General features: G+C 40.0%; 1 protein-coding gene and 1 long non-coding RNA gene across 9 annotated transcripts in view; one reads left to right on the forward strand and one right to left on the reverse strand.

Moving 5' to 3' along the window:
• nav2a (neuron navigator 2a) overlaps window positions 1-27,238 on the forward strand; it is a 201,212-nt gene that overhangs the window by 83,604 nt on the left and 90,370 nt on the right. For 4 of the 8 annotated variants that reach the window (XM_058089753.2, XM_078795574.1, XM_058089755.2 and 1 more), the window contains exon 1: window positions 7,144-7,818. The exons of 2 other annotated variants lie outside the window; for them this stretch is intronic. In XM_058089753.2, the coding sequence (XP_057945736.2) occupies window positions 7,606-7,818 (213 nt within the window). In that variant the 5' untranslated portion in view covers window positions 7,144-7,605. Of the gene's footprint in view, window positions 1-7,143; window positions 7,819-22,007; window positions 22,394-27,238 lie in introns of those variants that run through there. 2 more of the 8 variants (XM_078795575.1, XM_058089758.2) reach the window with 2 other exon arrangements.
• The window catches only part of LOC144901589 (uncharacterized), a 229,652-nt gene that overhangs the window by 1,202 nt on the left and 201,212 nt on the right, over window positions 1-27,238 (reverse strand). The gene's annotated exons all lie outside the window — the stretch shown is intronic.

Below are 27,238 nucleotides of genomic sequence, written 5' to 3' on the forward strand. Positions count from 1 at the left end.
GAGCAGATTTATTTCCTGTTTCCAAGCTTTGAACATTCAAACAGATTGCTTTCAGACTTTGAAGATTTTTTTTTTTATAACTTGAAATAAAAATTTCTTTACATTCCATTCTGTAGGAAATAAACCCAAAGATTTGACTTCCTGTGTCGTGAACCAAATGGCCTTGCTGTAGGACTGTGGCGTTCTTGTGGCGTTCTTCATGTGTTCTTTGCCTTTTTGTCTTCTTACTACAGAACAGGTGTATAATGTTACAATTATTTCGATTTTCCCTGCTGTAAACCTTTGTTTTATTGGTTTTGTGCCGCAGCGCCAAAGAGGACGGTGTATTGAATGGAAGCTGTGGGTAAGTGGTGCTAATCTGGGTGGGCAGCACTTGGCAGCACATTTCTATTCTGGCACCCTGCAGGCACAAACTGGCTGTAAACCTGACAAGTGGCTGCTTTCACCACATGTTGGGCCAAACATACGTCTTCAATGAATGCCTGTTGATCCTTTTGAGTGATTTTTATTCTTATATGTTAAACATATCAAAATGGTCTGCTTTTTGCTTGTGAGTTGCAGCAGAAATAAGCCAAAGTAGTCGGGGAGTAGTCATCCCTCATTTATCGAGGTTAATTGGTTCCACACCTGACTCTGATAAGTTCTCTTCTGCAAAGTAGGATTTGATATTATTGAATGTAATATGTTAGTGCATAGAAAATCTGTTTATGACTTTCTTAATATAATGTTTAACTTTTTAACTATGTTTAATAGTCATAGACGATTAATGGAGCGCAGATGGAAGTAAGCTGACCTGGTGACGTTATTGATGTGGGATTGGAAAGATAGACACCCAGACTCTTGACCTGAGGGGAGGGGGAGACTAAGGAGCTGTCGATGGAGAGAAGGAGTCAACTTTAGAATTCAGTTTTATTGCTGTTAAGTTTCAGAAAGTTGGAGGTGAACCATTATTTTATTTCAGAGATACAGGAGGTGAGGGAGGGGGGTGGGAGTGTAGAGTTAGGTTTGGAAGAGAGGTAGAGCTGGGTGTCATCCGCGAAGTGAATGTTAAATTTACGGAAGATATGGCCGAGGGGGAGAAGGTAGGTTATGAAAAGAAGGGGCCCCAGGACAGAGCCCTGGGGCACATTTCACAGAGTAACTAGTTAGCCTCAAATTTATTTATCCTAAACTTTCATTCAGTCATTTTCTACCGCTTATCCTCACGAGGGCTAGCTGTCTTCAGGCGAGAGGCGGGTTACACCCTGGACTGGTCGCCAGCCAATCACAGGGCACATATAGACAAACAACCATTCACACTCACATTCATACCTATGGACAATTTGGAGTCGCTAATTAACCTAGCATGTTTTTGGAATGTGGGAGGAAAACCCAGGCATGCACGGGTAGAACATGCAAACTCCACACAGAGATGGCCGAGGGTGGAATTGAACCCTGGTCTCCTAGCTGTGAGGTCTGTGCGCTAACCACTCGATCGCCGTGCCACCTCCTAATTTATACAGCTATGGCCAAATGTACTGGCATCTTTGGCATTCCAATATTTTTAGCCATGAGAGTACGAAAACCTGACTTACATCCCAGTCTATAAACAGAAGTAGTTTTTAACCCGAGGACCTCGTGTGTACTTAGTTGCTGAGACATGGACATGTGGCATTAACTAGTATCACTTGAACACCACTAGGTGTTATGGACTTTGCAGCATTGCCATTATTCATTACTGTAAATAATCACGCCCCCTAATGCTAATAACTGGTTGGGCCACCCACCCAACTGCAATCAAGCCTTTGCGATAACTTGCAATGAATATCCTACAGCGCTGTGGAGGATTTTTGACCCAGTCATCTTTGCAGAATTGATATAATTCAGCCACATTGGAAGGTTTCTAAGCATGAACCGCCATGGCATCGCAAATGGATTCAGGTCAAGACTTTGACTAGGCCACTCCAAAGTTTTCATTCAGCCATTCAGAGGTGGACTTCCTGGTGTATGTTGGATCATTGGCTCACCAAGTTGGTTTCTACTTGAGGTCACAAACAAATGGCCCGACAATCTCCTTCAGGATTTTTTTTTCGTAGACAGCAGAATTCATGGTTCCATTTACCACAGCAAGTCTTCCAAGTCCTGAAGCAGCAAACTGCAATTGCGCTTCCAAAAAGTTCAACTTTTGTCTTGTCTGACTAGTATTTTCCCAAAGGTCTTAGGGATCATTGAGATGTTTTCTGGCAAAATTGAGACAAGAGTTTTTTTTCGTCTTGGAACAGGTCAGGACTTTGACTAGCTAACTATTGTTTTTCTTCAGCCATTCAGAGGTGGACTTCCGAGTGTCCTGTTGCAAAAGGTTGGTTTCACCCTGAGGTCACAAACAGACGGCCAGACATTCTCCTTCAGACTTTTTTGGTAGACATCAGAATTCATGGTTCCATTTATCACAGCAAGCCTTACAGGTCCTGAAGCAGCAAAACAGCCCCAGATCATCACACTACCACCACCGTATTTTACTGTTCGTAACACACCTTCCAAAAAGTTCAACTTTTGTCTCATCAGACCACAGAATATTTTCTGTACAAGCTTATACAAGGCTCGAGCCTTAATGTTCTTTTTGTTCAACAGTGGTTTTTGTCTTGGAACTCCATGCAGGCCATTTTTGCCCAGTGTCTTTCTTATGGTGGAGTCATGAACACTGACCTTAACTGAGGCAAGTGAGGCCTACAGTTATTTGGATGTTGTGGTGGGGTCTTTTGTGACCTCTTGGATGAGTCATTGCTGCAGCTTTGTGGTCATTTAAATCCAAGGCCACTCCTGGGAAGGTTCACCACTGTTCCATGTTTTCGCCATTTGCGGATAATGGCTGGAGTCCCAAAGCTTTAGAAATGGCTTAAAGCCTTTTCCATACTGACAGATGTCTTCCCTTGGATTTCCAAAACGGTATGTTTTCATATATTCCACTCACGGCCCGCCCCTGGCCCCAAGCGTTCCTGACAGTATAGGAGTTGATAATAAATGAATAAACTCTTTGGAGATCTACTTGAAAAGTGGTTAGAAGCTATTGGTAGCTTGTGCTCACTGTTGGCACACAGTGATGTCACAAAGAGCCGGTGTTAGGAAAACTGTCTGAAACACAGCATTAAGAGCCATTACTAACTTTTTTAACGGCTCACTTTCAAATGCACTTTGGCATCTTTAACATGAATATCTAATAACATATATAGGTTAGAAAAGGTTAAAAAAGTGGAAAAAGCATAATAGGGCTCCTTTAGACTGACATTGTTTACAAATACAAATCTTGTATTGGCGTTTGTGTACCTAATCTTATGACCAAAGACCATGCAGGCAACATATGAATGACATCACATTTGCATTCATAATTTTCTCTCGCTTTTTATTCCAGCGTAGTCCCACCCGAGCTAAAGCTCTTATAATAAGCATTCACCAAAACAGGAAACAAACTCACAATGACTCATGAAAAATAATCTTTTCACTGCATTTAATGTGGGATTATTTGATACTCCATATAATCTCTGTTGACAATATCTCCATAGTTACAGTAGCGAAACACGCAGACGCACACCAACCACCACACAATGACGTTTATTATTCTAAGCAGAAATACAGCATAGACAGGAAGCATGTAGTATAATATCAGAGGGTGTCCTAGTTATTACTGTCAATAACCAGGCTGGTTTACTTTGAAAGTGTCTCTATTAATAGACAGCACTGGAATGTTGTCAGGTACCTTGAAACACTGCTGCATGAATCACGTACTGTATTGCTGTTTTATGTTCCTGTGTTGTGATTTGCAAGGGTCTGTTTACCGTCGCAGTGGATCATAGGAAAATAATGAGAGTTTCCCATCGCCATGATGAGCGTATTTCCCTTTTTCCATTCTCTGTGTGACATTTGAAGCTGGTGTTGTGCCGCTAACGTATATGTATCTATATGATTATGGATATGGATTATCTCTATATAATTAAGGATATATGATGGTATGCTTTTCAGTCATTTCTGATTATGGCATGACCATCAGTCCATGATGAAGTCACACGATCTAAATGGAATTCTAACATTTTTTTCCCAGAATTTTCAGTGGGTAATCTCAAACATAATATCTATCGCGGCGGCACGGTGGTCGAGTGGTTAGCGCGCAGACCTCACAGCTAGGAGACCAAGGTTCAATTCCACCCTCGGCCATCTCAGAGTTTGCATGTTTTCCCCGTGCATGCGTGGGTTTTTCTCCGGGTACTCCGGTTTCCTCCCACATTCCAAAAACATGCTAGGTTAATTGGCGACTCCAAATTGTCCATAGGTATGAATGTGAGTGTGAATGGTTGTTTGTCTATATGTGCCCTGTGATTGGCTGGCCACCAGTCCAGGGTGTACCCCGCCTCTCGCCCGAAGACAGCTGGGATAGGCTCCAGCACGGCCACAACCCTCGTGAGGATAAGCGGTAGAAAATAAATGAATGAATGAATGAATGTCCATCACAATGGCTAATGTTTTGCTCAATCAGCAATTAATGAAATTGACTTGCAAAGAGCATAAAACTGATTTTGGACCCTCTGCATCTCTTCTCTCATCTTGGAGATGATTCACTGAGTATGTTCATCCTATAATCCACTTACAATAATCTGCAATTATGCAAATTCCAACACTTAATTGTGTGTGTTTTTAATGCTCGTCATTTTTTCTGCGGCGAGAACTGAGTGGATTGCCTTCCTCCTTAAAGACACCTTTTTGATGTCCATGTTTTATAGAAGTGCTGAAATCTTGCAACCGACTTTGCTGTTTCTTTTCTTTAAGCATAGTTTAAGGCCTCAGCCGCCTACGCAAAGCCTGCTGGGAATCAGCCTCATCTTACCGCAGTCTACTAATTGGCCGCTCTTTTATTTACAGAGACGAGAGTCATTTGAGTCAAATTAATGGAGAGAGCACACACAAATGATTTTGTTTGTTATACTTGCAATTTAGCAACAGCATTTGAATTACAATAGAATTCATGCTAGACATCACTACGTCATTTGTCATCAGTTGATAAGCACAATGTAAAAATGGCCTTATATGGTCTTTGCGTTTTACAACCGGGGGATATTTTTAGTGTTGTGAGAGTGTCTATTTTGGCCGCTGAACGTTGTGTTTAAAATGTTTGTATGACTTGTAATCTAAAGTGTTTATGGCTGTACATAACCCCGCCTTGTCATTGTCTTTGCCTTTGACCACCCATCCCCAGAGTGTCCTGTGGTGGGTGGGGTGCTTTTAAGTGGTAGTTTTGCTCTTATTATTTTCTCTTTTTGTTTTACACGTCTAGTAAAAAATGTGGGATTGCACACTTTTTTTTTTTTTTTTTGTCAAGCCGATACCAATAACTTCCTGCTTCTCAATACTGATGACTTTGAAGAATACAACACATTCTCGATATTGGACACACTCTCATTCACTTAGCTACTCAGACAAAAGCTCAACAACCTCGTTATTGCAAAAGCAGAACAGGCTACTGAAACAAATTTGACCATATTTAATTAGGCAAAATGTATAAACAACTATGCCACAACACAAATAAATGCTTGTTTTAAATCAGGGGAAGTTACATATTAAATGATTATTTTGTGTGTAATTACAGCAATTTTTTTTTCAACATATCTCCATTTGGGGCGGCACGGTGGACGAGTGGTTAGCGCACAGACCTCACAGCTAGGAGACCGGGGTTTAATTCCACCCTCTGCCATCTCTGTGTGGAGTTTGCATGTTCTCCCCGTGCATGCATGGGTTTTCTCCGGGTACTCCGGTTTCCTCCCACATTCCAAAAACATGCTAGGTTAATTGGCGACTCCAAATTGTCCATAGGTATGAATGTGAGTGTGAATGGTTGTTTGTCTATATGTGCCCTGTGATTGGCTGGCGACCAGTCCAGGGTGTACCCCGCCTCTCGCCCGAAGACAGCTGGGATAGGCTCCAGCACCCCCGCAACCCTCGTGAATCCAACTGAGATGTTGTGGCATGAACCTAAAAAGGCGGTTCCTGCTGGAAAAGCCTCCAATGTGACTGAATGACAACAATTCTGCAAAGATGAGTGGGCCAAAATTCCTCATTTGCAAGTTATTGCAAATGTTTGATTACATTTGTTGCAGTTCTTAGGTTTAGGGTGCAAACACTTACCCATAGGACCATGTAGGTTTTGACTTGTTTTCACCCTTAACAAAAAAAAAAAGATTTCTTCACACCACTGTATACTTTTGACTCACTACAGTAAAGTCTTGTTATATCGATATCGGTTATATCGATAGTACTGCTTATTACGATACTATTTTCATTTCCTGGCAAATTTCTAGTCTTTTATGATATAATTAGTTCTGGTTAGTACGATACCCGGTTATTACGATAACGCCGTTTCCATCTCCCGCCAGCCAATTTGGTCTGCTTATATCAATACAAAAGCAGCTTAAATCAATCTTTGCTTAAGGATTTCAATACCACCATTAGCGAAATCTGTAAACGGCGTATTGTTTGATTTTCGACTAACACCATTTCGGCTTTTCCACCGACGGACGGTAATTAGAGGATTACAGGTAATTAATATGAGGTAAGTATTAAACAATCTTTTGAAGTAAAGGAGTAAATATTTGTATAATTTAGAGGGAAGATTCAGTGAATAGACTTAGTGTTTTCATGACGAGGATGACGAGGATGATGAGGATGAAGAACCAACTGACATAGCATACACACCCATTCCAACGAAGACACAAGCGTACAAATACATGTATTTAATTGTGTTGTATTCAGATATCTTTTTATCACTTGCAATAATCACTGTTTTTCATATGTACATGCTGGCGTTCGTGGTTTCTCTTGTGTGTATAGAACAATGTCGAGTGCATTATTACCCACTTTTAATGCAGTTCGGCGCAGGATCGGATATATCGATAGTCCGGTTATATCGATATTTTTTCTGACTCCCGAGAATATCGATATAACGAGACTTTATTGTACATTAAGGATATCCATAAAGGCAGGATGGAGGCAGCATGAAGGGGTTGTACTCGCGTATGTAAGCCACACCTGCTTTGAAGCAGCACTTCAACCGTCGCAGGCAGAGAGAGAGAGAGAGAGAGCCAGTGGACTACAGGGTGTTTCAAGCTGTGTTGTCATAAGCCGAGCACTCGCTCAGGCAAGCATGTGCTGCGTCTGCTCCCTTGTCACATCTCAGCAATACAACCCGCTCTTTGGCGACATCATCAAATGGACATAGTGGGAATACTGGGAAATAATGGAGTGAACTACTGACATCAGGTGACATGGAATTGCTCCTTGTTTCAGCTTTTTTTTTTTTTTTTTTGCTGGACATTTTTTTCTGACATGGATTCATTCCCTTAACTGAAGATTTGTTCTCAAAATAAGGAACTGAAGCCACAAACAGAAGGACTCTATTTTTTGGAGAGCTTACTTAGCCCACTACCCTGCTGAGATCCATCCGGACACCCGCTTCTTTAATAAAGCGAAGGCTGAGCGAACAGAACTATTTGATCCCATGTGACCGATCAGCTTGTCGTGACCCAAAGCGGGGGTTTCATCCCTGCACCGGAAGCCATCCTCACAAGTGAAGCAAAAGTGAAGATGCCAGCCATTCTGGTGGCCTCAAACATGAAGTCAGGACTCCCCAAACCCGTACACAGCGCGCTCCCCATCCCTCAAGTAAGCAGCAGACCACCAGCTCCCACTCTGCCTGCTGCACCTGTGAAGACGCACATCCCCGCTCTGAGCCAGCAGGCGGGTGCAGGACGTCCGAGAGGTTCGGTGTTGGGGTCAGAGATCAGGAGAAACACTCAGGTTAGGATGAAACCTCACAGATGAACACAATCTTATTGTGCTCATGCAGTTTTTGTTTTATGGAACCTGCTAAGTCCGTCAAGACTTAAGACCCGAATAACTCATTGTGTCCCCATTCAGTCAATGTTACTATTTGGTGTCATATTGATAATTTCATCATTAATTAAGTCTAATTAGGCCACTCCAAATTGTCCATAGGTATGAATGTGAGTGTGAATGGTTGTTTGTCTATATGTGCCCTGTGATTGGCTGGCGACCAGTCCAGGGTGTACCCCGCCTCTCGCCCAAAGACAGCTGGGATAGGCTCCAGCACCCCCCGCGACCGTCGTGAGGAAAAAGCGGTAGAAAATGAATGAATGAATGAATAAGTCAAATTAAGCGCTTTCCTGGTAGGTGGTAATAATAATAATAATAATAATAATAATAATAATAATGTGCCCTGTGATTGGCTGGCAACCAGTCCAGGATGTACCCCGCTTCTCGCCCAAAGACAGCTGGGATAGGCTCCAGCACCCCCGCGACCCTTGTGAGGAAAAAGCGGTAGAAAATGAATGAATGAATAATAATAATAAATTTAATTTATAACGCACTTTACATCAAATGAATGATCTCAAAGGTGCAAAATAAACTTCTAAATAAAAGCATTTTATTATTAACTTGGATTCTACACCGATTTATTCATATTTTTTTAGATTGTTAGCCACATGATGAAAGATTTGTGCATGCATGAAGGCTTTATGTCACTCTGTCATGTTTTTTTCAGAAATTAAAAATAAATTAATAAATTACCACTGTTTTGTGGTTTACTACAATTTATTCATTCATTCAATCATTTTCTACCGCTTTTCCTCACAAGGGTCGCGGGGGTGCTGGAGCCTATCCCAGCTGTCTTTGGGCGAGAGGCGGGGTACACCCTGGACTGGTCGCCAGCCAATCACAGGGCACATATAGACAAACAACCATTCACACTCACATTCATACCTATGGACAATTTGGAGTCGTCAATTAACCTAGCATGTTTTTGGAATGTGGGAGGAAACCGGAGTACCCGGAGAAAACCCACGCATGCACGGGGAGAACATGCAAACTCCACACAGAGATGGCCAAGGGTGGAATTGAACCCTGGTCTACTACAATTTATTATTGGTAAAAAAAATAATCGGCCATTCTTCTAATAACTGTGGCGAAAATCACATGTAAATGCAAGCAATGGTTTCGGTTTTGATTTTGGATCTGTCAGCCAATCCCATGGCCGTCGAGATAACTGAGTTATACTGTACTGTTACATTGCATCTTATTCCTATGCTGTACTGCATATGCAGTTTTTGTTAGGATTTTAAATATTCAATTTAAGTATGAGCCTCAGCATGTGTGTACCTGGAAGAGTGTTTTGCAACGCTTTTCTCCATATCCTGGGTGGCAGCATGTCAGCGTGGAGACTCTGTGGTGTTTTGTTAAATGTTGGCTGCACTTAGCAACCCCACACAAACGCCTGCAAAGGGGCTAGCGGATGCCTCAGCAGCCTTGTATGGCATTCAAGTGGGGGAAGAGGTGTGAGTGTGTGTTGCGGTGCCAGCAAGTGCACGCTTGGCAACTTGTCTTTACCGTAAAGCACGAGTGCGCTTTGTTTAGGAGACCAGCATGTGATGATAGCCAGAAGAGCACAGCAGCGGGCGCTGATGCTGTTTGATGCCTAATCACGTTTTCTCACTGACCTATTTTCTGTGACTTCCACGCTCTCTTTCTGTCCTTTGCTGCCTCTCTCCATCCCTGTGGTGCTGATAAAGCAGCCAGTTTCACCCTTGGTTGGGTCAACCTTTTGACCTCCCTGGCAAGCAGCATATACATAACCACCATCCATCAACACTGACCCTCACTAAGGGTAGATAGAAGACTGTTGGTTTCCTGGAGAGAGTCATAATATGGTGTTTTTTATTCTTTCGTGGAGTTTAGTGGGAAATAATGATTTATTTTACCTTCATAAATAGAATGTAGGTACTGTGGGATCTGCACACTCTACCCACGGTAGACGCAAATAGTCAGTACAGTCATAAGCATTTGAGTCATTTCTCATAACTAGACTTACCTCTTCAGAGTGTCTCACAGACTGTCAAGTACATAATTTCAACCTTTCAACACTGTGCTCTTTATAGATCCAAAAAATGTAAGCACATACAAAATCAAGAAAAACGTGTAATTCTGAGATTTGTGGGTCATTCAGTAAAATCATAACTAAAGTTAGTGCTCACCGGTGGGTCACCAGAATTTTTTTTGTGCCCCAAATACTATTTAGAACCTCATAATGTATTTACTAGGGATGCTCCGATCAGGGTTTTATGAAAATTCTCTCAGGAGAACTTGGATGCGAGGTCACCTTGATTGTACTCCAGTAGGACCCGCCGGGCAGTTCAACAACTTTTTGAGCTATCCGCCTTGTGGGCACCACACATGGAAGGCGGTGGGTAAGCTGTGGATGGCTGCACTGGTGGGGATGCATTCACATCCAAAGCGAATTGTCAACACTGGCCACTTTTCCACCTCTGAACTACAGTAAAGTCTTGTTATATCGATATCGGTTATATCGATAGTACTGCTTATTACGATACTATTTTCATTTCCCGGCAAATTTCTAGTCTTTTATGATATAATTAGTTCCGGTTAGTACGATACCCGGTTATTACGATAATCCGGTTACTACGATGCCCTTTTCATCTCCCGCCAGCCAATTTGGTCTGCTTATATCGATACAAAAGCAGCTTAAAGTTGAATCAATATTTGCTTAAGGATTTCAATACCACCATTAGCGAAATCTGTAAACGGCGTATTGTTTGATTTTCGACTAACACCGTTTCGGATTTTCCACCGACGGACGATAATTAGAGGATTACAGGTAATTAATATGAGGTAAGTATTAAACAATCTTTTGAAGTAAAGGAGTAAATATTTGTATAATTGAGAGGGAAGATTCAGTGAATTGACTTAGTGTTTTCATGACGAGGATAACGAGGATGATGAGGACGAATAACCAACTGACATAGCATACACACCTATTCCAACGAAGACACAAGCGTACAAATACATGTATTTAATTGTGTTGTATTCAGATATCTTTTTATCACTTGCAATAATCACTGTTTTCATATGTACATGCTGGCGTTCGTGGTTTCTCTCGTGTGTATAGAACAATGTCAAGTGCATTATTGCCCACTTTTAATGCAGTTCGGCGCAGGATCGGATATATCGATAGTCCGGTTATATCGATATTTTTTCCGACTCCCGAGAATATCGATATAACAAGACTTTACTGTACTTTGATATCCCCAGATCCCCTACACATCTGACAGCCAATCTAAACTGTGGGAAACGTGCAGTTTGTTCTGGATGTGGGTGCATCGCTTGTGGGTGTGGCTGGTTATAGGCTCTCATCGCCTCCCATGTGCGATTTGATGTGTGCTGTTGGTGGGTTTTTACCGGTCGCTGTTGTTTGTCACCTCCCGTGTGCAGCGCTCTTTAGACCATATCTTACTTATTGTGTGGAAATATAACTATAAAAGCAATTTTCACTCGCTAAATGTACTGCAAAAAAGGTCAGTAAGGATAATTCATAATGCCGCCTACAGAGAACATACTAACTCCTTATTTCTAAAATCACAAACACTTCAACTTGCTGATATAGTTAATCTTAAACAGCTAAAATAATGCATAAGGCTAAAAATAACCAATTAGCTAAAAATGTCATCCAATACTTCTCTACAAGAGAGAAGAAATATGATCTCAGGGAAGAACTACATTTGAAACACTTCTATGCTAGGACTACGTTAAAAAGCCATAGCATTTCAGTATGTGGAATCAAACTATGGAATGGATTGAGTAAGGACCTCGAACAATGCACAACGATGAGCCAATTCAAGAAACAATACAAGCAGTTGATGTTTGCTAAATACAAGGATGAAGAGTCTTGAACCAGTCATGATGTGCTATATATATCACTATATTGACACTTACTATGGTACCCATTATGGCATTGGATGCTCATATCACCTCGTACTTCGGTACGAGGTACATTATTAAAAAAAAAAAAAAACTTTAAACTGTATTATGAAAGCAGGAAGTGAACAAATGTAACAGTTACTGATTGTAAAAGTACCAGATGGAGGGGTAGGATTTAATAAGCTTTGCTTCTTCCTACTCCTTTTGGACATGTGGAACTGGGAACTGATTATGGGATGTACTCAAATGTAATCTGATGCATGTTCAAATGAAATAAAACCATTACCAATACCCCTTTTGTGAAGGGAAAGTGGGCAGGAGACGGTCGCTATAGACTGGATGTTGCAATGGGGCGGAACTGATCGGTAGATTGGATCACGCCTCGTATTTATCTAGTATTGTACCTGTACCTGTAGTAGTACCTGTACAAATCACAGTATGGGTTGCTGGCACCAACATTCTGTAAACAAATATCTGATTATCAAAATAACACCTCAGGGTGTCACTAGATTTCGTAAGATTAAAATGTGGCAAAATGTTCAGCTGTTCAACCCCGGAGATGTTTCCAATATGAGGCGTACTTTGGCGACCATAAAGGCGCGTCATAACATACCTCATACATAAAGGAAACCAGTGTTGACAATTTTACGACATGCTAAGTTTACTATCTTTCTCAAAAAGGCAAAAGGTGTATTTTTGATACTTAGTTTTTAATACTTGTTTTGGTGAAACTTTTTCAACAATATTGCTTATATTATATTAGTCTCATTTGCAAAATATGAAATAGGTGACTGTTTGTCCTCAGGGTATTGTTGTAGCGATGAAGTAGCTATTGACATTGGGTCATGCAATATGCCAATGCTGTCTCTTGCTGTAGAAAATGTATGCCTGAAAGTATGTTACAGTTATTATGCATCAAGTGAAATGTACATTTAAATGTTTAAATATGTTTTTTCATATTAGGAGGTGTCTAATTGCATGCGCATACATGGGATTTCCAGTGTAATTTAACATTGAGCTGGCTTGTGTAAATGTATTTTATTTATGTTGAATATCACAGCGTTATTATTTGTATCGTATTTAAGTGATAATTGATTTAATTTCTGGATATTTCTTTTAACAGTGCCTCAAAGTAAATGCTCAGAAATGGAACTGGTCCATAGAGTGCATTCCACTATTTGAGCACAATGGTAGACAAGTGGTTAGCAGTTGGCCACACAGTCAGGAGATCTGGGTTCGAATCGCTACTTGGGTATCTCAAAGTGGATTTTGCATGTTCCAAAAACCATTCCATGCATGTTAGGTTAATGTCCATAGGTATGAATGTGAGTGTGAATGGTTGTTTGTCTATATGTGCCCTGTGATTGGCTGGCGACCAGTCCAGGGTGTACCCCGCCTCTCGCTCGCTATCATTGGCTTTAGTGAGGATAAGCGGCACAGAAAATTGGTGACTGCATGGTGTAACACATTCTAGGTGGATAGGTAGTGCAATATAAAGTACTGCTGTATCACATGTAGCTCCAAACAGAACATGTCAGCGCTTATCTGAGGGATTAGTGGAGTGGTTACAAAGAGTGCAGCTGAAACCCAGCTGGATGGCCCACTTGGCTCCAAACACAATGTTGTGTTCACCTGTGAGAGAGACTTAATCCATAATGCCAGCAGAGCATCCAAGGACCTCTACTCAGTGTTTACAAGTCATTTTATGTGTGTTTTTGACAGTCTACAATGTTGCTCAATGTTCAATATGTGCATGGTATTCTGTAGGCAACTCTGCTGCCCTCTAGTGGTTATCATTCTTTGTTTGCAAAGGCCACCTTTTTTTTTTTTTTTGCATCTTTGCTCTATAACAGGGGTCTCAAACTCAATTTACCTGGGGGCCACTGGAGCTAGGGTCTGGGCGAGGCTGGGCCGCATCAGGTTTTCAAAAAAAAAAAAATGCATTTATTATAAACAGAAAAATGAATAAACTTTGCTTTGGTTCCGATTTTCTACAAGAAAAGCTCTGATCAAATATCTTACTTTTTATTTTTCTACACAAAATAAGATCAAGAATAAAGAAAATCAATCAATCAGTAATAAATATAATAATAATAATAATAATAATAATAATAATAATAAAACAGGAAATAATAAAAACTTAAGAAACCACATATAGTTGGTGGGTAGACAAATTATTTTTTTTCAGATTAAAATGAACAAAGCATTATTAGAGCCCTGTAGACATGACAAAACACGACTATAGTCACATTTATACTCTTTTTATTTACAACATATTGCGCAACTGCATGGTCTTGAGACACATGCTAACTCGCAAACTAGAGAGCTAGCGACCTAAACGGTAGCCTTCAGGTTATTTCCTTTAAACTTAAATGGCCAAAAACTTACCACTTCCACACGGATAGGGATGATAACTATTAACAGTTATTTTATATAAAACATTCCACTGTTCTCAAATGTCTTAATTTTTATTTTTCTGCACAAAATAAGATGAAAAATAAACAAATCAAAAATAAAGAAAATCAATCAATCAGTAATAAATAAATATAATAATAATAATAATAATAATAATAATAATAATAATAATAATAATAATAATAATAATAATAATAATAATAATAATAATAATAATAATAATAATTAATAAAACGGCAAATAATAAAAACTTAAGAAACCACATATAGTTGGTGGGGACAAATTATTTTTTTCAGATTAAAATGAACAAAGCATTCTTAGAGCCCTGTAGACATGACAAAACACGACTATAGTCACATTTATACTCTTTTTATTTACAACATATTGCGCAACTGCAGGGTCTTGAGACACATGCTAACTCGCAAACTAGACAGCTAGCGACCTAAACGGTAGCCTTCAAGTTATTTCCTTTAAACTTAAATAGCCAAAAACTTACCACTTCCACACGGATAGGGAGGATAACTATTAACAGTTATTTAACCTTTAACATGAACATTAATCAAACGTAATAATTTTTTCTGGGTACATGATACCATACAGCATCCATATCAAACTTGCGCGGGCCGCACTAATATTAAGCTTTCATATCAAGGCGGGGGCCTCAAACTAGTGTCCTGCGGGCCACATTTGGCCCGCGGGCCGTGTGTTTGAGACCCCTGCTCTATAAGCTTCCTATAAATACAACAGTCGTATCCACAGCTTTCACCACAGGCACACCTTCATATACAACACACACACATTGCTGCAACAAATGATTTGTCCATGTGCCAGCATGATAAGAGGCGCCCATTTTGATAAGTATCTTTCCAGATAAAAGCATCCGCTGTGTAAATATAGGCTTTATTAAGGTCACTACGAGGGTTCTGCTCAGTCTGGATGCTGAATTGAACTAACAAAAACATTAATAAAAGGAATATTGGGCAACGAAAGGGGGTCATTGGATGCCATTTGATGTGATCTCTGTGTAAATAAGGCAGGACTGTCATGTAAAAGGCAACATTGTGTGTTTATGGGTTTCCTGATCAACTTGGAGACAGACATTGGAAGGCAGTGTACCGCTGTACTGCATTGGATTGCTAATGGTCTCCTCCCTGCCCAGGGGACGACAGACCGGCTGTGGTTTGGGTGGCTGCTCCTTTTTTTTTTTTACATTAACATGACAATAGACCAAAATGTCCCCTCAGAAGGTGCTGCAAGTTAAAAATGGTTTGAACGGACGCAGCATTGATTGAGTGCGATTTTACCACACTGTCCCAACATGACTTTTCAGGGATCCTACTTTTTCTACGACAATGTGACGCCTGCTTGTATATAAGACCTTTGACACTACCACACATCCATCACTGTCAGCATAAAGCAAGATGATGCAACATGAAATAGATATATTGCTCTGCACATACAGCCCTGTTTTGTTATTTGATTGGTTTCTATTGACTTGTCGGACCACTAATATATGTCTTAATTAGAAAGCATATCAGCATATCTGCCACTTTTACAATTGGTATTGGTTTAACTTTATTTGAACAGCGGGGCCGCTATCACACACACAGAAAAGCACAAGGTAGCAGAAATTAAATTAGTAGACTGCAATATATCGGTATATATGTTTTTTTAGATTTTTTCAGTGCACTTTTAAATGAAACATTTTATTATTAATAAAATTAATTTATTATTAAGGGACAAAAACATCAACATTCCGCCGCCATTACATGATATACACTGTATAGGGACATTATATCTTTAATATATTTATATCATTATAGTATACCACAATAGCAACAAAGCCTTCATGCATGCACAAATCTTCATCATGTGGCTAACAATCTAAAAAAAATATGAATGAATGGGTGTAGAAGTTAATAAGTTAATAATAAAATGCTTTTATTTAGAAGTTTATTTTGCGCCTTTGAGATCATTCATTTGATGTACAGTGCGTTATAAATAAAATTTATTATTATTATTCATTCATTCATTTTCTACCGCATTTTCCTCACGAGGGTCGCGGGGGTGCTGGAGCCTATCCCAGCTGTCTTTGGGCGAGAGCCGGGGTACATCCTGGGCTGGTTGCCAGCCAATCGCAGGGCACATAATAATAATAATAATAATAATAATAATAATAATAATAATAATAATAATAATAATAATAATAATAATAATAATAATAATAATAATTATTATTATTATTATTATTATTATTATTATTATTATTAATTAGTAATAATAAAAAATAATTAATAATAATTATTATCATTATTATTGTTAATAATAATAATAATAATAATAATAATAACAACAATAATAATAACAACAATAATAATAGCAACAGGGGTTGTTATATAATTATATTATATAATAATAACAGGGGTACACCCTGGACTGGTCGCCAGCCAATCACAGGGCACATATAGACAAACAACCATTCACACTCACATTCATACCTATAGACAATTTGGAGTCGCCAATTAACCTAGCATGTTTTTGGAATGTGGGAGGAAACCGGAGTACCCGGAGAAAACCCACGCATGCACCGGGAGAACATGCAAACTCCACACAGAGATGGCCCCGAGAGTGGAATTGAACCCTGGTCTCCTAGCTGTGAGGTCTGCGCGCTAACCACTCGACCGCCTTGCTACCCTTGCAGAATTGTTTTAATTATAAATATCTACAGGCACAATAATCCATAATAATAAAATAAAATAGCTTTAAGCTAAAACTCAACTCTGAACCTCCAACGTCACTTCCTGTTTTGCCGCATTTCCTGCTACTATGTCTATATTGGGTAATACCAGTGTGGGGGTGACTATGGGGGGTATTCCATGTCTAGAGGACATATCTAATGTTAAAAAAAATCATTAAGAAGGCCATAAACATGTTTTCTATGCTATGAAGATATGAAAATATTCCATTCAAAAACAATGAATTCTACTTTGCGGAAGTTCGCTTATCGCGGTCGGGTCTGGAGCCAATTAACCGTGACGATGACTTCCAAACTTTCTAATGCAAGTCAAGTGCAGCAATCATATTTACCCAAGCAATCTAACATTTGGCTCCAGTCATGACCTCATCTCTGCCTAATGCGTCTCGATCAGATTCCACTTCCTGTGTGCTTGTCCCCTCGCCTTCCTGTGTGAAGTCATTGCCGAGCATAACCATGTTAATTAAGGCAGAGCATCCAGGTCTCCAGGGTAAACCACCCATTGATCTCCCCTCCAAGGTGCCTTCCTGCCCACTATTTCTCCCCGTCTCTGCTTTCCCTGCGCTAAGTTGTCGCTAGCAGCCTGATGGTGCAGACAACAGGGTCATTGTGAGCGATGCCCACTGGGGAATCACGGCTGCAGAGGCGGTTAAGCTAACTCAATCTCCATCTCAGTGTCGAAGCAGTAGGCAGTGTCAAATAAGGAGCATAAAAGCCAGGAGTGATACTAGGTCACAGGAGCTGAAGTCATCCTCCCCAGAGGAACCGTAGCCAAGGTCACCTCGGGCCAAGAGACTGGTTGTAAACCAATATGACCTCTGCAGAGAGTCAGTGATGTCAGTCTTTTATTCCAAGATTATTATGCAAACAAATCAAAAAGTATCAAACATAGAAAACTTTGTTTTGTAGTTCTAAACAGTTACATTACATTACATTCATGGAGATTGTACCTTCAGACTTAAATTGACTTTTCCTTCCCACGGAAGATGCTAACATATTTAGGTCAGCATAAATGAACTTTGCTCTGACATCATTCACAGGATTGTGACAATAATCTGATTTCTCTGTGACAGTTCACTCGCTGTATGGCTGCCCCCCCCCCCCCTTTTACAATGTGTTTAATGTACATAGATTGCCCCGGGCTTTCTTGTCCTACATGGACCACAGATGTCCAAGATGTATAATGCAATATCAGTTTTTCATGGTTAGGGTTTCTAGTTTAGGGATTGGGTCAGTCACTGCTGATGGATGTGTCCAATTACAGTAAATGGGCATTACTAGCACCAATTATATGTGAAAGCATTATGACCTTGGATGTGAGGTTGCACACAAAACAGGTGATTTTAATGATATGCACCAAATTCCATTTGAGGGAAGGAACCCGTCAATGAAATCACCAGAATCTGTTCGGAAACCTGCTTCGTTTGGGCCCTCCATTGACACATTCAGCATAAGTTAGTCCTCACTTTAATAGTGAACATGTCCTTTCACTTTTGTGCTCAGCATGTCCATATGTCCCCGCAGTCCCCTTCTGTGTCTTCAACAGCCAGGCAGCAGCGCCACCCCAACCCCCTTATCAACACACCCACCCTCGCCGCGAGAGCTGAGCTGGAAATGCCCTGAAACAAAGACCCCGGGACATCGGGGTTATCCCCGCTCTCTTTTGTCCCTGAAACACAGATTTGTCTGGGATTGGTGAAAGGAACCATTCCTGGCCCCATTGACTGCGGCTGCACATAATGAGCTTGTTCAAGTCTGTGCTAAAATGGTTAAACACAAACCTTAAATGCTGACATATTTTCTGCCACTAGAGCCATTAAATCAATGCTGGTTAGGGCCAATAGCAAACTGCCGTGGGAAGCTGAGTAAATAGGCTTGATCTGGTGTATGTTGGGACTAGTTTAGACGTTGATGAAAACACGATTAAGGACTGGACACTTGATGTATTACCCGCTCTTTTATGTGTTTTTCTTTTATTCCGTCTTTCGACCGTCACACCACCACTTTGGTCTACACCAGGGGTCTCAAACTCAATTTACCTGGGGGCCACCGGAGCGAGGTTCTGGGTGAAGCCGGGCCACATCAGGTTTTAAAAAAAAAAACAAAACGCATTTTCTTAAAAACTGGAAAAAAAATCATTAAAAAACTATCTTCAATGCTTTTGCTTCTGCTATACCCTACACTTTTTCAGTACTTTGGTTCCGGTTTTCCACACCAAAATATCTGATAAAACATTCCACTGTTCTCAACTATCTTAATTTTTATTTTTTTATACACAAAATAAGAAAAAAATAAACAAATTAAGAATAAAGACAATAAATCAATCAATCAGTAATAAATAAGTAAAATACAGTAAAGTCTTGTTATATCGATATTCTCGGGAGTCGGAAAAAATACCGATATAACCGGACTATCCATATATCCGATCCTGCGCCGAACTGCATTAAAAGTGGGCGGATCTTTGATATGGCATGTAATTTTCTCCTTGAGTTCATGGATTGTGTATCTAGCATGCTTTTGTACTACAATACATTTTGTACTACAGTAAATAAAAATAAACTTACGCTGTAGTGATTACCGGTTACCGGGACATAATTCACCCCGGAACTATCGATAGGGAAGGTGTTGCCACCCGGAGGGGTAGGCGCGAGGGACGGGTGTTTTCCGCTGTGTGTGCTGCACTCTGGTGGTGGAAGTGTGAAAAATAAAGTTGACTGGAAGCAGCCGTTCGCCGTGTTCTTTTTTGGTATTGAAATCCTTAAGCAAAGATTGATTTAAGCTGCTTTTGTATCGATATAAGCAGACCAAATTGGCTGGCGGGAGATGAAAAGGGCATCGTAGTAACCGGATTATCATAATAACCGTGTATCGCACTAACGGAGCTAATTATATCATAAAAGACTAGAAATTTGCCGGGAAATGAAAATAGAACCGTAATAAGTAGTAATTCGTTTTAACCGATATCGATATAACGAGACTTTACTGTAATAATAAAACAGCAAATAATAAAAAGGTAAGAAACCACATACAGTTGGTAGAGAAATTCAAATGTACAGTATTAACAGTTATTTAACCTTTAACATGAACATTAATGAAACTTAATAATTTGACCCAATTAGCAAGTTAGCATCGTACTCAGTTCCATCTGGGAGCAGCGCCGTAACTTTAACAACATGTTTGATGAGATGCTTTATCTTGACGTGTATTTTCACGTTTTATTCCAAATCATTTCCTGCATTTATTTGTACCCAGCGTCATAAGCCTTTAGCTTCATTGCTAATCCAAAGCAAAACAGGGCGGGGTAACAGGGTAGGGTAAACAGTATGGGCGGGGCAAAATCATGTTAATTGTGTCCGGTGTGCACACAGCTTTAAGCTGTCATTTCAACATTAAACTTTGGTATCGAGGTGTCTTTTTTAAATCTTTTTTAAATCCGCAGCCGGTTGAGCAACATTAGCGCTTCCATCTCACGTTAAACGGTAAACATGGTTGATGCTGTCTTTGAGGACCTTTATACTGTCTTTTTCACTGTTCACTCCCGCTATGTAGCCTCTCCACCTCCATATTTACACAGGGATATCTGATCATTTGATGTAGTGAAGGGATGCTAACAGCGGCTAACAGCTGCTCCCGAGTGTCAACAATGGTGCAAGCGGCAAGCTAAAAACATACATAGCTGGACATTTACTTAAGGGGTCGGTATGGCACAAAAACAATAAGGAAGTCATAAATAAAGCACTATTAAACATTAAAAACGCTGCAGGAGACACGCTTGGACTTGGGCGGCGCCATCTTGAAACATTTTGAAACATGAGATCTCTGCATCAACAGAAATAATATCGATTTATCGTCCAGTCTGAGAGTAAATCTTATTTTGTTTTTGTTATGTGAAATTTTTTTATTGTTTTTTTCTCATAATATTACGACTTATAATTTTTAATATCTCAACTTTATGCTACTAAAATTATTATATTAATATTAATAATAAATTAAAATCTCTCCTCATAATATCACATTATTATTATTACATACAATTACGACATGTTCTTGTTAGATTACATTTTTTTCTCTTAATAGAAGGTGAAACAGATAATGAACTGAAACCCTACTTTTTGCCCACCGTGTATATAAACTGTATTATATTAACCGTATTATAATCTTTTTGTTGTCCATTTTTTCACTTTAGTTCATTTGAAGATTCAATAATTTCAATATTCTGCAGTCATTGCCTTAATAACATTATCCCTTGATCCCTAAAGTTGATCAGGGGAAAATGTTCTTGTTTTTTTTTTTTTTGTTGTTGACTTCCTGATGCACTTTAGTTTGGCCTGCTGGAAGTGATCAAGCGTCCCCCTAGTGTGGGAACTTCTAGGAATCTTGGTTCTTTCCCAAAATGTTTAAATTCAGCTTGTCATTTGTGGTCGGTGGCGGTGTGTTGGTGTGTTGGTGTGTTGGGTGTGTGTGTGTGCACACGGGGTTGGAACACACTCCTATGATGTTTTACATGCACACTCACACATACAGAAATACTTTGTTCATGAATGCTTACAAATACGCACACGGAGCAGCTGCAGTGCGTTGTGGCTGACGGCTGATCAGAGAGCGGGATGCTCCATCTCTGGCGAGCGAAAATAAATCTTGGCCCTTTTTCAACCTACAGCAAAGCGACCAGTTAAAGAAATAATAAATAGAAAGGAAACAGTGTTGACTTCTTTGTGGTTTGGCCTGCGTGCTCGTCGCTATGCGGTTGCTTCACTGTTATCAAGGGTGCACCAATCATCCCTTTTTGTGTCCTTTGCCTTCACTTTTTTTGTCCGGGGAGGGGGTTATGTGCCGGGGGAGGGGAAGTAGGAGGTTAAGAGGTCTGTCCCTTTTATTTTCTTTCTCCTCCCCATATGACCAGCGGTCCATTGAAGAGCAATAACACATTGTGTTGCCGTGGGTGTTCTGGTGGTGGGGGGCTCGGTTAGGCAATGAGGGATCCACTCCTCCTTCCTCTTTTAGTACATTTGCTTTGGCTGCCTGTCCGAGTGGCAGTAGAGGCCGCGGAGCTCCTTTCGTTTTCTCTATTTATTTTTCCCTCCACTGCGCGCTGGAATGGGCGGAGAAAAGCTGTAGGTGCTCAGCCACTCCCCCCCCCCCATCCTCAGGCTTGCAGAAACCTGCTGGGCTCCAGCAAAACAGCACTTTGGTCATTTCCACAAGGTGCACTCACACGGGATTGTTTCTTGGCCAAAGCAGCAACTTTGGATTTTCTCACCGTGGACTGCTTTGATATCAGGCCGTGATGGATGGAGCTTGGGACTGGTTGCTGTCCTCCTCCTTGTGAGGCAGGTGTGTCTGACGGAGGCTGCCGGAAGCAATATGAGTTTGATGCTTTGCCGTCTGGATCCAAAGAACCTTACAATGAAACTGGTAGGCGGAACATAAAATAACTGGATTTTTATGGTGTGTGATGTATGCATTAAGAAAATACAAAAAAAGTGTGCAGTGGTGAGATCACCTGCAGCTTTGCCACATTCACTTGGAGTCTTTTTATTGTGTTTTAAATTATGAATACAACTTTTTCTGTCTGTCTTGTCACATACATGCCATGCTGCATCAATCGTCCATATTGAGCAGGATCTGTGCAACCGTGATAAAATCCGAGCAGAGCAGGTGTTATGTTGTCATGTGGTGCAAATAATTGACAAAGCGGCTCTGCGTGATTGGTGCATTTTGAAGTTGTGGAGTGAACACCCGATTGAGTTCACACATAAAACCGGCAGATGTCTATCCTTATTTCTGTTCTTGCTTTCTCTCCCTCGGCGTGTTCCTCAGCTATGGTCCTTATCTGGACCTGCTGTGAGGCCACAGAGGAAGAGAAGATGGAGGCAAGCAGGTTATTACCAGTCTAGAGATATGCTGATAAGAGGACAGCTTTAATTACGCACTGCTAACCTCCACACAGCGTGACTCACAGGGGGTTCGGGCCGTGGGTTCAGTGTTTGTATGTGTGTGTGTGTATGGCTGCGTGTGCGTATAAGAACAACTAAGGGATTACACACCTGCCCACTTGAATGTGGACACACTTCCATAAATTAAAATGACCTTTTGATTATGAAGTGTAGTCAATGTCCATAATCCGCTCTGCTCTAATTCTGACCTATTGATTATCTGATTGCCATGGTCCTCATGCACATATACGGCTCAAGCAGCCCGTGGGTCCACATCTTGGATTTATATGACTTGTTATGAAAAGTGGATCAGGGTGCTGGCCATTTCCGAGCCTGGTGACGTCATAATGCTAATTTCTTAGAGGTTTACCTGGAATTATGCTCTTTGCATCTATCTAAGTATTGGTTGCAAGACAAATTTACACACTTTGTATGTCTTCATGTGGCCAACTTGTGTCTTTTGTATATTTTGCTGGTGTCAGGTTTGGGCTAAATGTACATTTTATTCACATGTCACACGGAAACTCAAAAACGCATATGCTGGGGTACCTATGGCTTTCTTTTATATGGTTTATTGTATCTTATATGCTAGGACTACGTTAAAAAGCCATAGCATTTCAGTATGTGGAATCAAACTATGGAATGGATTGAGTAAGGACCTCAAACAATGCACAACGATGAGCCAATTCAAGAAACAATACAAGCAGTTGATGTTTGCTAAATACAAGGATGAAGAGTCTTGAACCAGTCATGATGTGCTATATACAGTAAAGTCTCGTTATATCGATATTCTTGGGAGTCGGAAAAAATACCGATATAACCGGACTATCCATATATCCGATCCTGCGCCGAACTGCATTAAAAGTGGGCGGATCTTTGATATGGCATGTAATTTTCTCCTTGAGTTCATGGATTGCGTATCTAGCATGCTTTTGTACTACAATACATTTTGTACTACAGTAAATAAAAATAAACTTACGCTGTAGTGATTACCGGTTACCGGGACATAATTCACCCCGGAACTATCGATAGGGAAGGTGTTGCCACCCGGAGGGGTAGGCGCGAGGGACGGGTGTTTTCCGCTGTGTGTGCTGCACTCTGGTGGTGGAAGTGTGAAAAATAAAGTTGACTGGAAGCAGCCGTTCGCCGTGTTCTTTTTTGGTATTGAAATCCTTAAGCAAAGATTGATTTAAGCTGCTTTTGTATCGATATAAGCAGACCAAATTGGCTGGCGGGAGATGAAAAGGGCATCGTAGTAACCGGATTATCATAATAACCGGGTATCGTACTAATGGAACTAATTATATCATAAAAGACTAGAAATTTACCGGGAAATGAAAATAGTATCGTAATAAGTAGTAATTCGTTATAACCGATATTGATATAACGAGACTTTACTGTATATCACTATATTGACACTTACTATGGTACCCATTATGTCATTGGATGGTCATATCACCTTGTACTTTGGTATGAGGTGCATTATTAAAACAAAAAAAAAACCTTAAACTGTATTATGGAAAGCAGGAAGTGAACAAATGTAAAAGTTACTGATTGTAAAAGTACCAAATGGAGGGGTAGGATTTAATAAGCTTTGCTTCTTCCTACTCCTTTTGGACATGTGGAACTGTGAACTGATTATGTGATGCATTTAATTGTAATCTGATGCATGTTCAAATGAAATAAAACCATTACCATTATACCATTAACTACAAAGAACCCTCAGTATATTACACATAAAGTGTGGTTATTGATCATTTATGTTTATACATTGAAAAAAAATCCAATAAATGTCACACCACATGACATTTCAGAAGCTCTGTTGTAAAAAAAATGCGAGTGTCAAACTAAGTAGGTTGTTTTGTGTTAGCAAAGTCAACGGTTGATGACATTATAGACAGGTAACTGTTAACTTCTGGACTGCAGTCATCCATCATTTATTCATCTATCCATTTTCTATGCCGCTTATCCTAACTACACGCAAACTCCAAACTCCACACAGAATTACCCAAGCAGAGAATCAAACCCAGGTCTTCCCAATCTCCTGACTGTGTGGCCAACATGCTAACCACCTAATCCACGTGCAGCCTGATTTTTTAAACTTCATTCATTCATTAATTTTCTACCGCTTTTCCTTACGAGGGTCGCAGGGGGTGCTGGAGCCTATCCCAGCTGTCTTTGGGCGAGAGGCGGGGTACACCCTGGACTGGTCGCCAGCCAATCACAGGGCACATATAGACAAACAACCATTCACACTCACATTCATACCTATGGACAATTTGGAGTCGCCAATTAACCTAGCATGTTTTTGGAATGTGGGAGGAAACCGGAGTACCCGGAGAAAACCCACGCATGCACGGGGAGAACATGCAAACTCCACACAGAGATGGCCGAGGGTGGAATTGAACCCTGGTCTTTAATTACTTCATAAGACTTCAAAATATTATATTAGCATCCGATTTACTACTTTATGTGGCTTCACTCTAAGCCAGTGGTCTCAAACACGCGGCCCGTGGGCCAAATGTGACCCGCAGGATACTAGTTTGAGGCCCCCGCCTTGATATGAAAGTTTAATGTTAGTGCGGCCCGCGCAAGTTTGATATGGATGCTGTATGGTATCATGTACTCAGAAAAAATTATTACGTTTGATTAATGTTCATGTTAAAGGTTAAATAACTGTTAATAGTTATCCTCACTGTCCGTGTGGAAGTGGTAAGTTTTTGGCTATTTAATTTTAAAGGAAATAATTTGAAGGCTACCGTTTAGGTCGCTAGCTCTCTAGTTTGCGAGTTAGCATGTGTCTCAAGACCCTGCAGTTGCGCAATATGTTGTAAATAAAAAGAGTATAAATGTGACTATAGTCGTGTTTTGTCATGTCTACAGGGCTCTAATAATGCTTTGTTCATTTTAATCTGAAAAAAATAATTTGTCTACCCACCAACTATATGTGGTTTCTTAAGTTTTTATTATTTGCTGTTTTATTATTATTATATTTATTTATTACTGATTGATTGATTTTCTTTATTCTTGATTTGTTTATTTATTTTTCATCTTATTTTGTGTTGAAAAATAAAAAGTAAGATATTTGAGAACAGTGGAATGTTTTATCAGAGCTTTTATTGTAGAAAATTGGAACCAAAGCGAAGTTTTTTAATTTTTTTTGTTTTTAATAAATGCGTTTTTTTTTGTTTTTTTTTGGAAAACCTGATTCGGCCCAGTCTCACCCAGACCCGAGCTCCAGTGGCCCCCAAGTAAATTGAGTTTGAGACCCCTGCTCTAAGCACCATTGGAACTGTGTACAAATGGTAATAGTACTACCACTTGAAGCTAGTATGTCTCTTGGCTAAGACTGCATTGGGAGAAATGGGATTGAGTAAGTCAAGTGTGTTTTGGGCCCAAATGTATCTATTTTGGAGAGTGAGGTTTTTCCATCCATCAGCAGTTATTTTCAAGCTCGTCTTTTCCCTTTCTGATAGATGTTTCCCATCCTGCAGACTGCAAGGCCGAGTGCTTTCGTCTCCCGTGTGCCCACAAAGCCACACAGCTTTCATTTGCCAAACTCTGAGCAAGCAGTGACATGAGGGCTTGAGCACTCTGTGGTCTGAAGCCACTTCAGAAAGATGTGCGTGTACAACAGAAAACAGAAGCCCCACACTGGGCAAAACCATGCTGCGTCCTTCTGGGGGCAGAGAAAAAGCAGCAGCTTAGGCAGCTTAGTGGTGGAAAAGTAGAGGAGAGCATACAGTGAAAGGAAATGCCTGCTTTTTATGTGTGGAACCTTACAGTGGAACCTTGATGTCCTAAATGTCCCGAGGTAGAGCAGTTCACATTTAAAAATACTTTATGCTTTAAATCAGGGGTCTCAAACTCAATTTACCTGGGGGCCACCGGAGCTAGGTTCTGGGAGAAGCCGGGTCGCATCAGGTTTTCAAAAAAAAACCCAAAACGCATTTATTAAAAACTGGAAGAAAAATCAATTAAAAATATTCAATGCTTTTGCTTCTGCTGTACCCTACACTTTTTCAGTACTTTGGTTCCAGTTTTCCACACCAAAATATCTGATAAAACATTCCACTGTTCTCAAATATCTTAATTTTTATTTTTCTATACACAAAATAAGATTACAAAAAATCAACAAATTAATATAATAATTAATAAATTAAAATTAAAATTAAATTAAATTAAATTAAATTAAATTAAATTAAATTAAATTAAATTAAATTAAATTAAATTAAATTAAATTAAATTAAATTAAAATAAAATAAAATAAAATTAATAATAAAGACAATAAATCAATCAATCAGTAATAAATAAGTAAAATAAT

This window comes from Doryrhamphus excisus, linkage group LG13, assembly GCF_037039965.1.
Source record: "Doryrhamphus excisus strain RoL-2023G ecotype Guam linkage group LG13, RoL_Dexc_Guam_v1.1, whole genome shotgun sequence".
Classification (NCBI taxonomy): Eukaryota; Metazoa; Chordata; class Actinopteri; order Syngnathiformes; family Syngnathidae; genus Doryrhamphus; species Doryrhamphus excisus.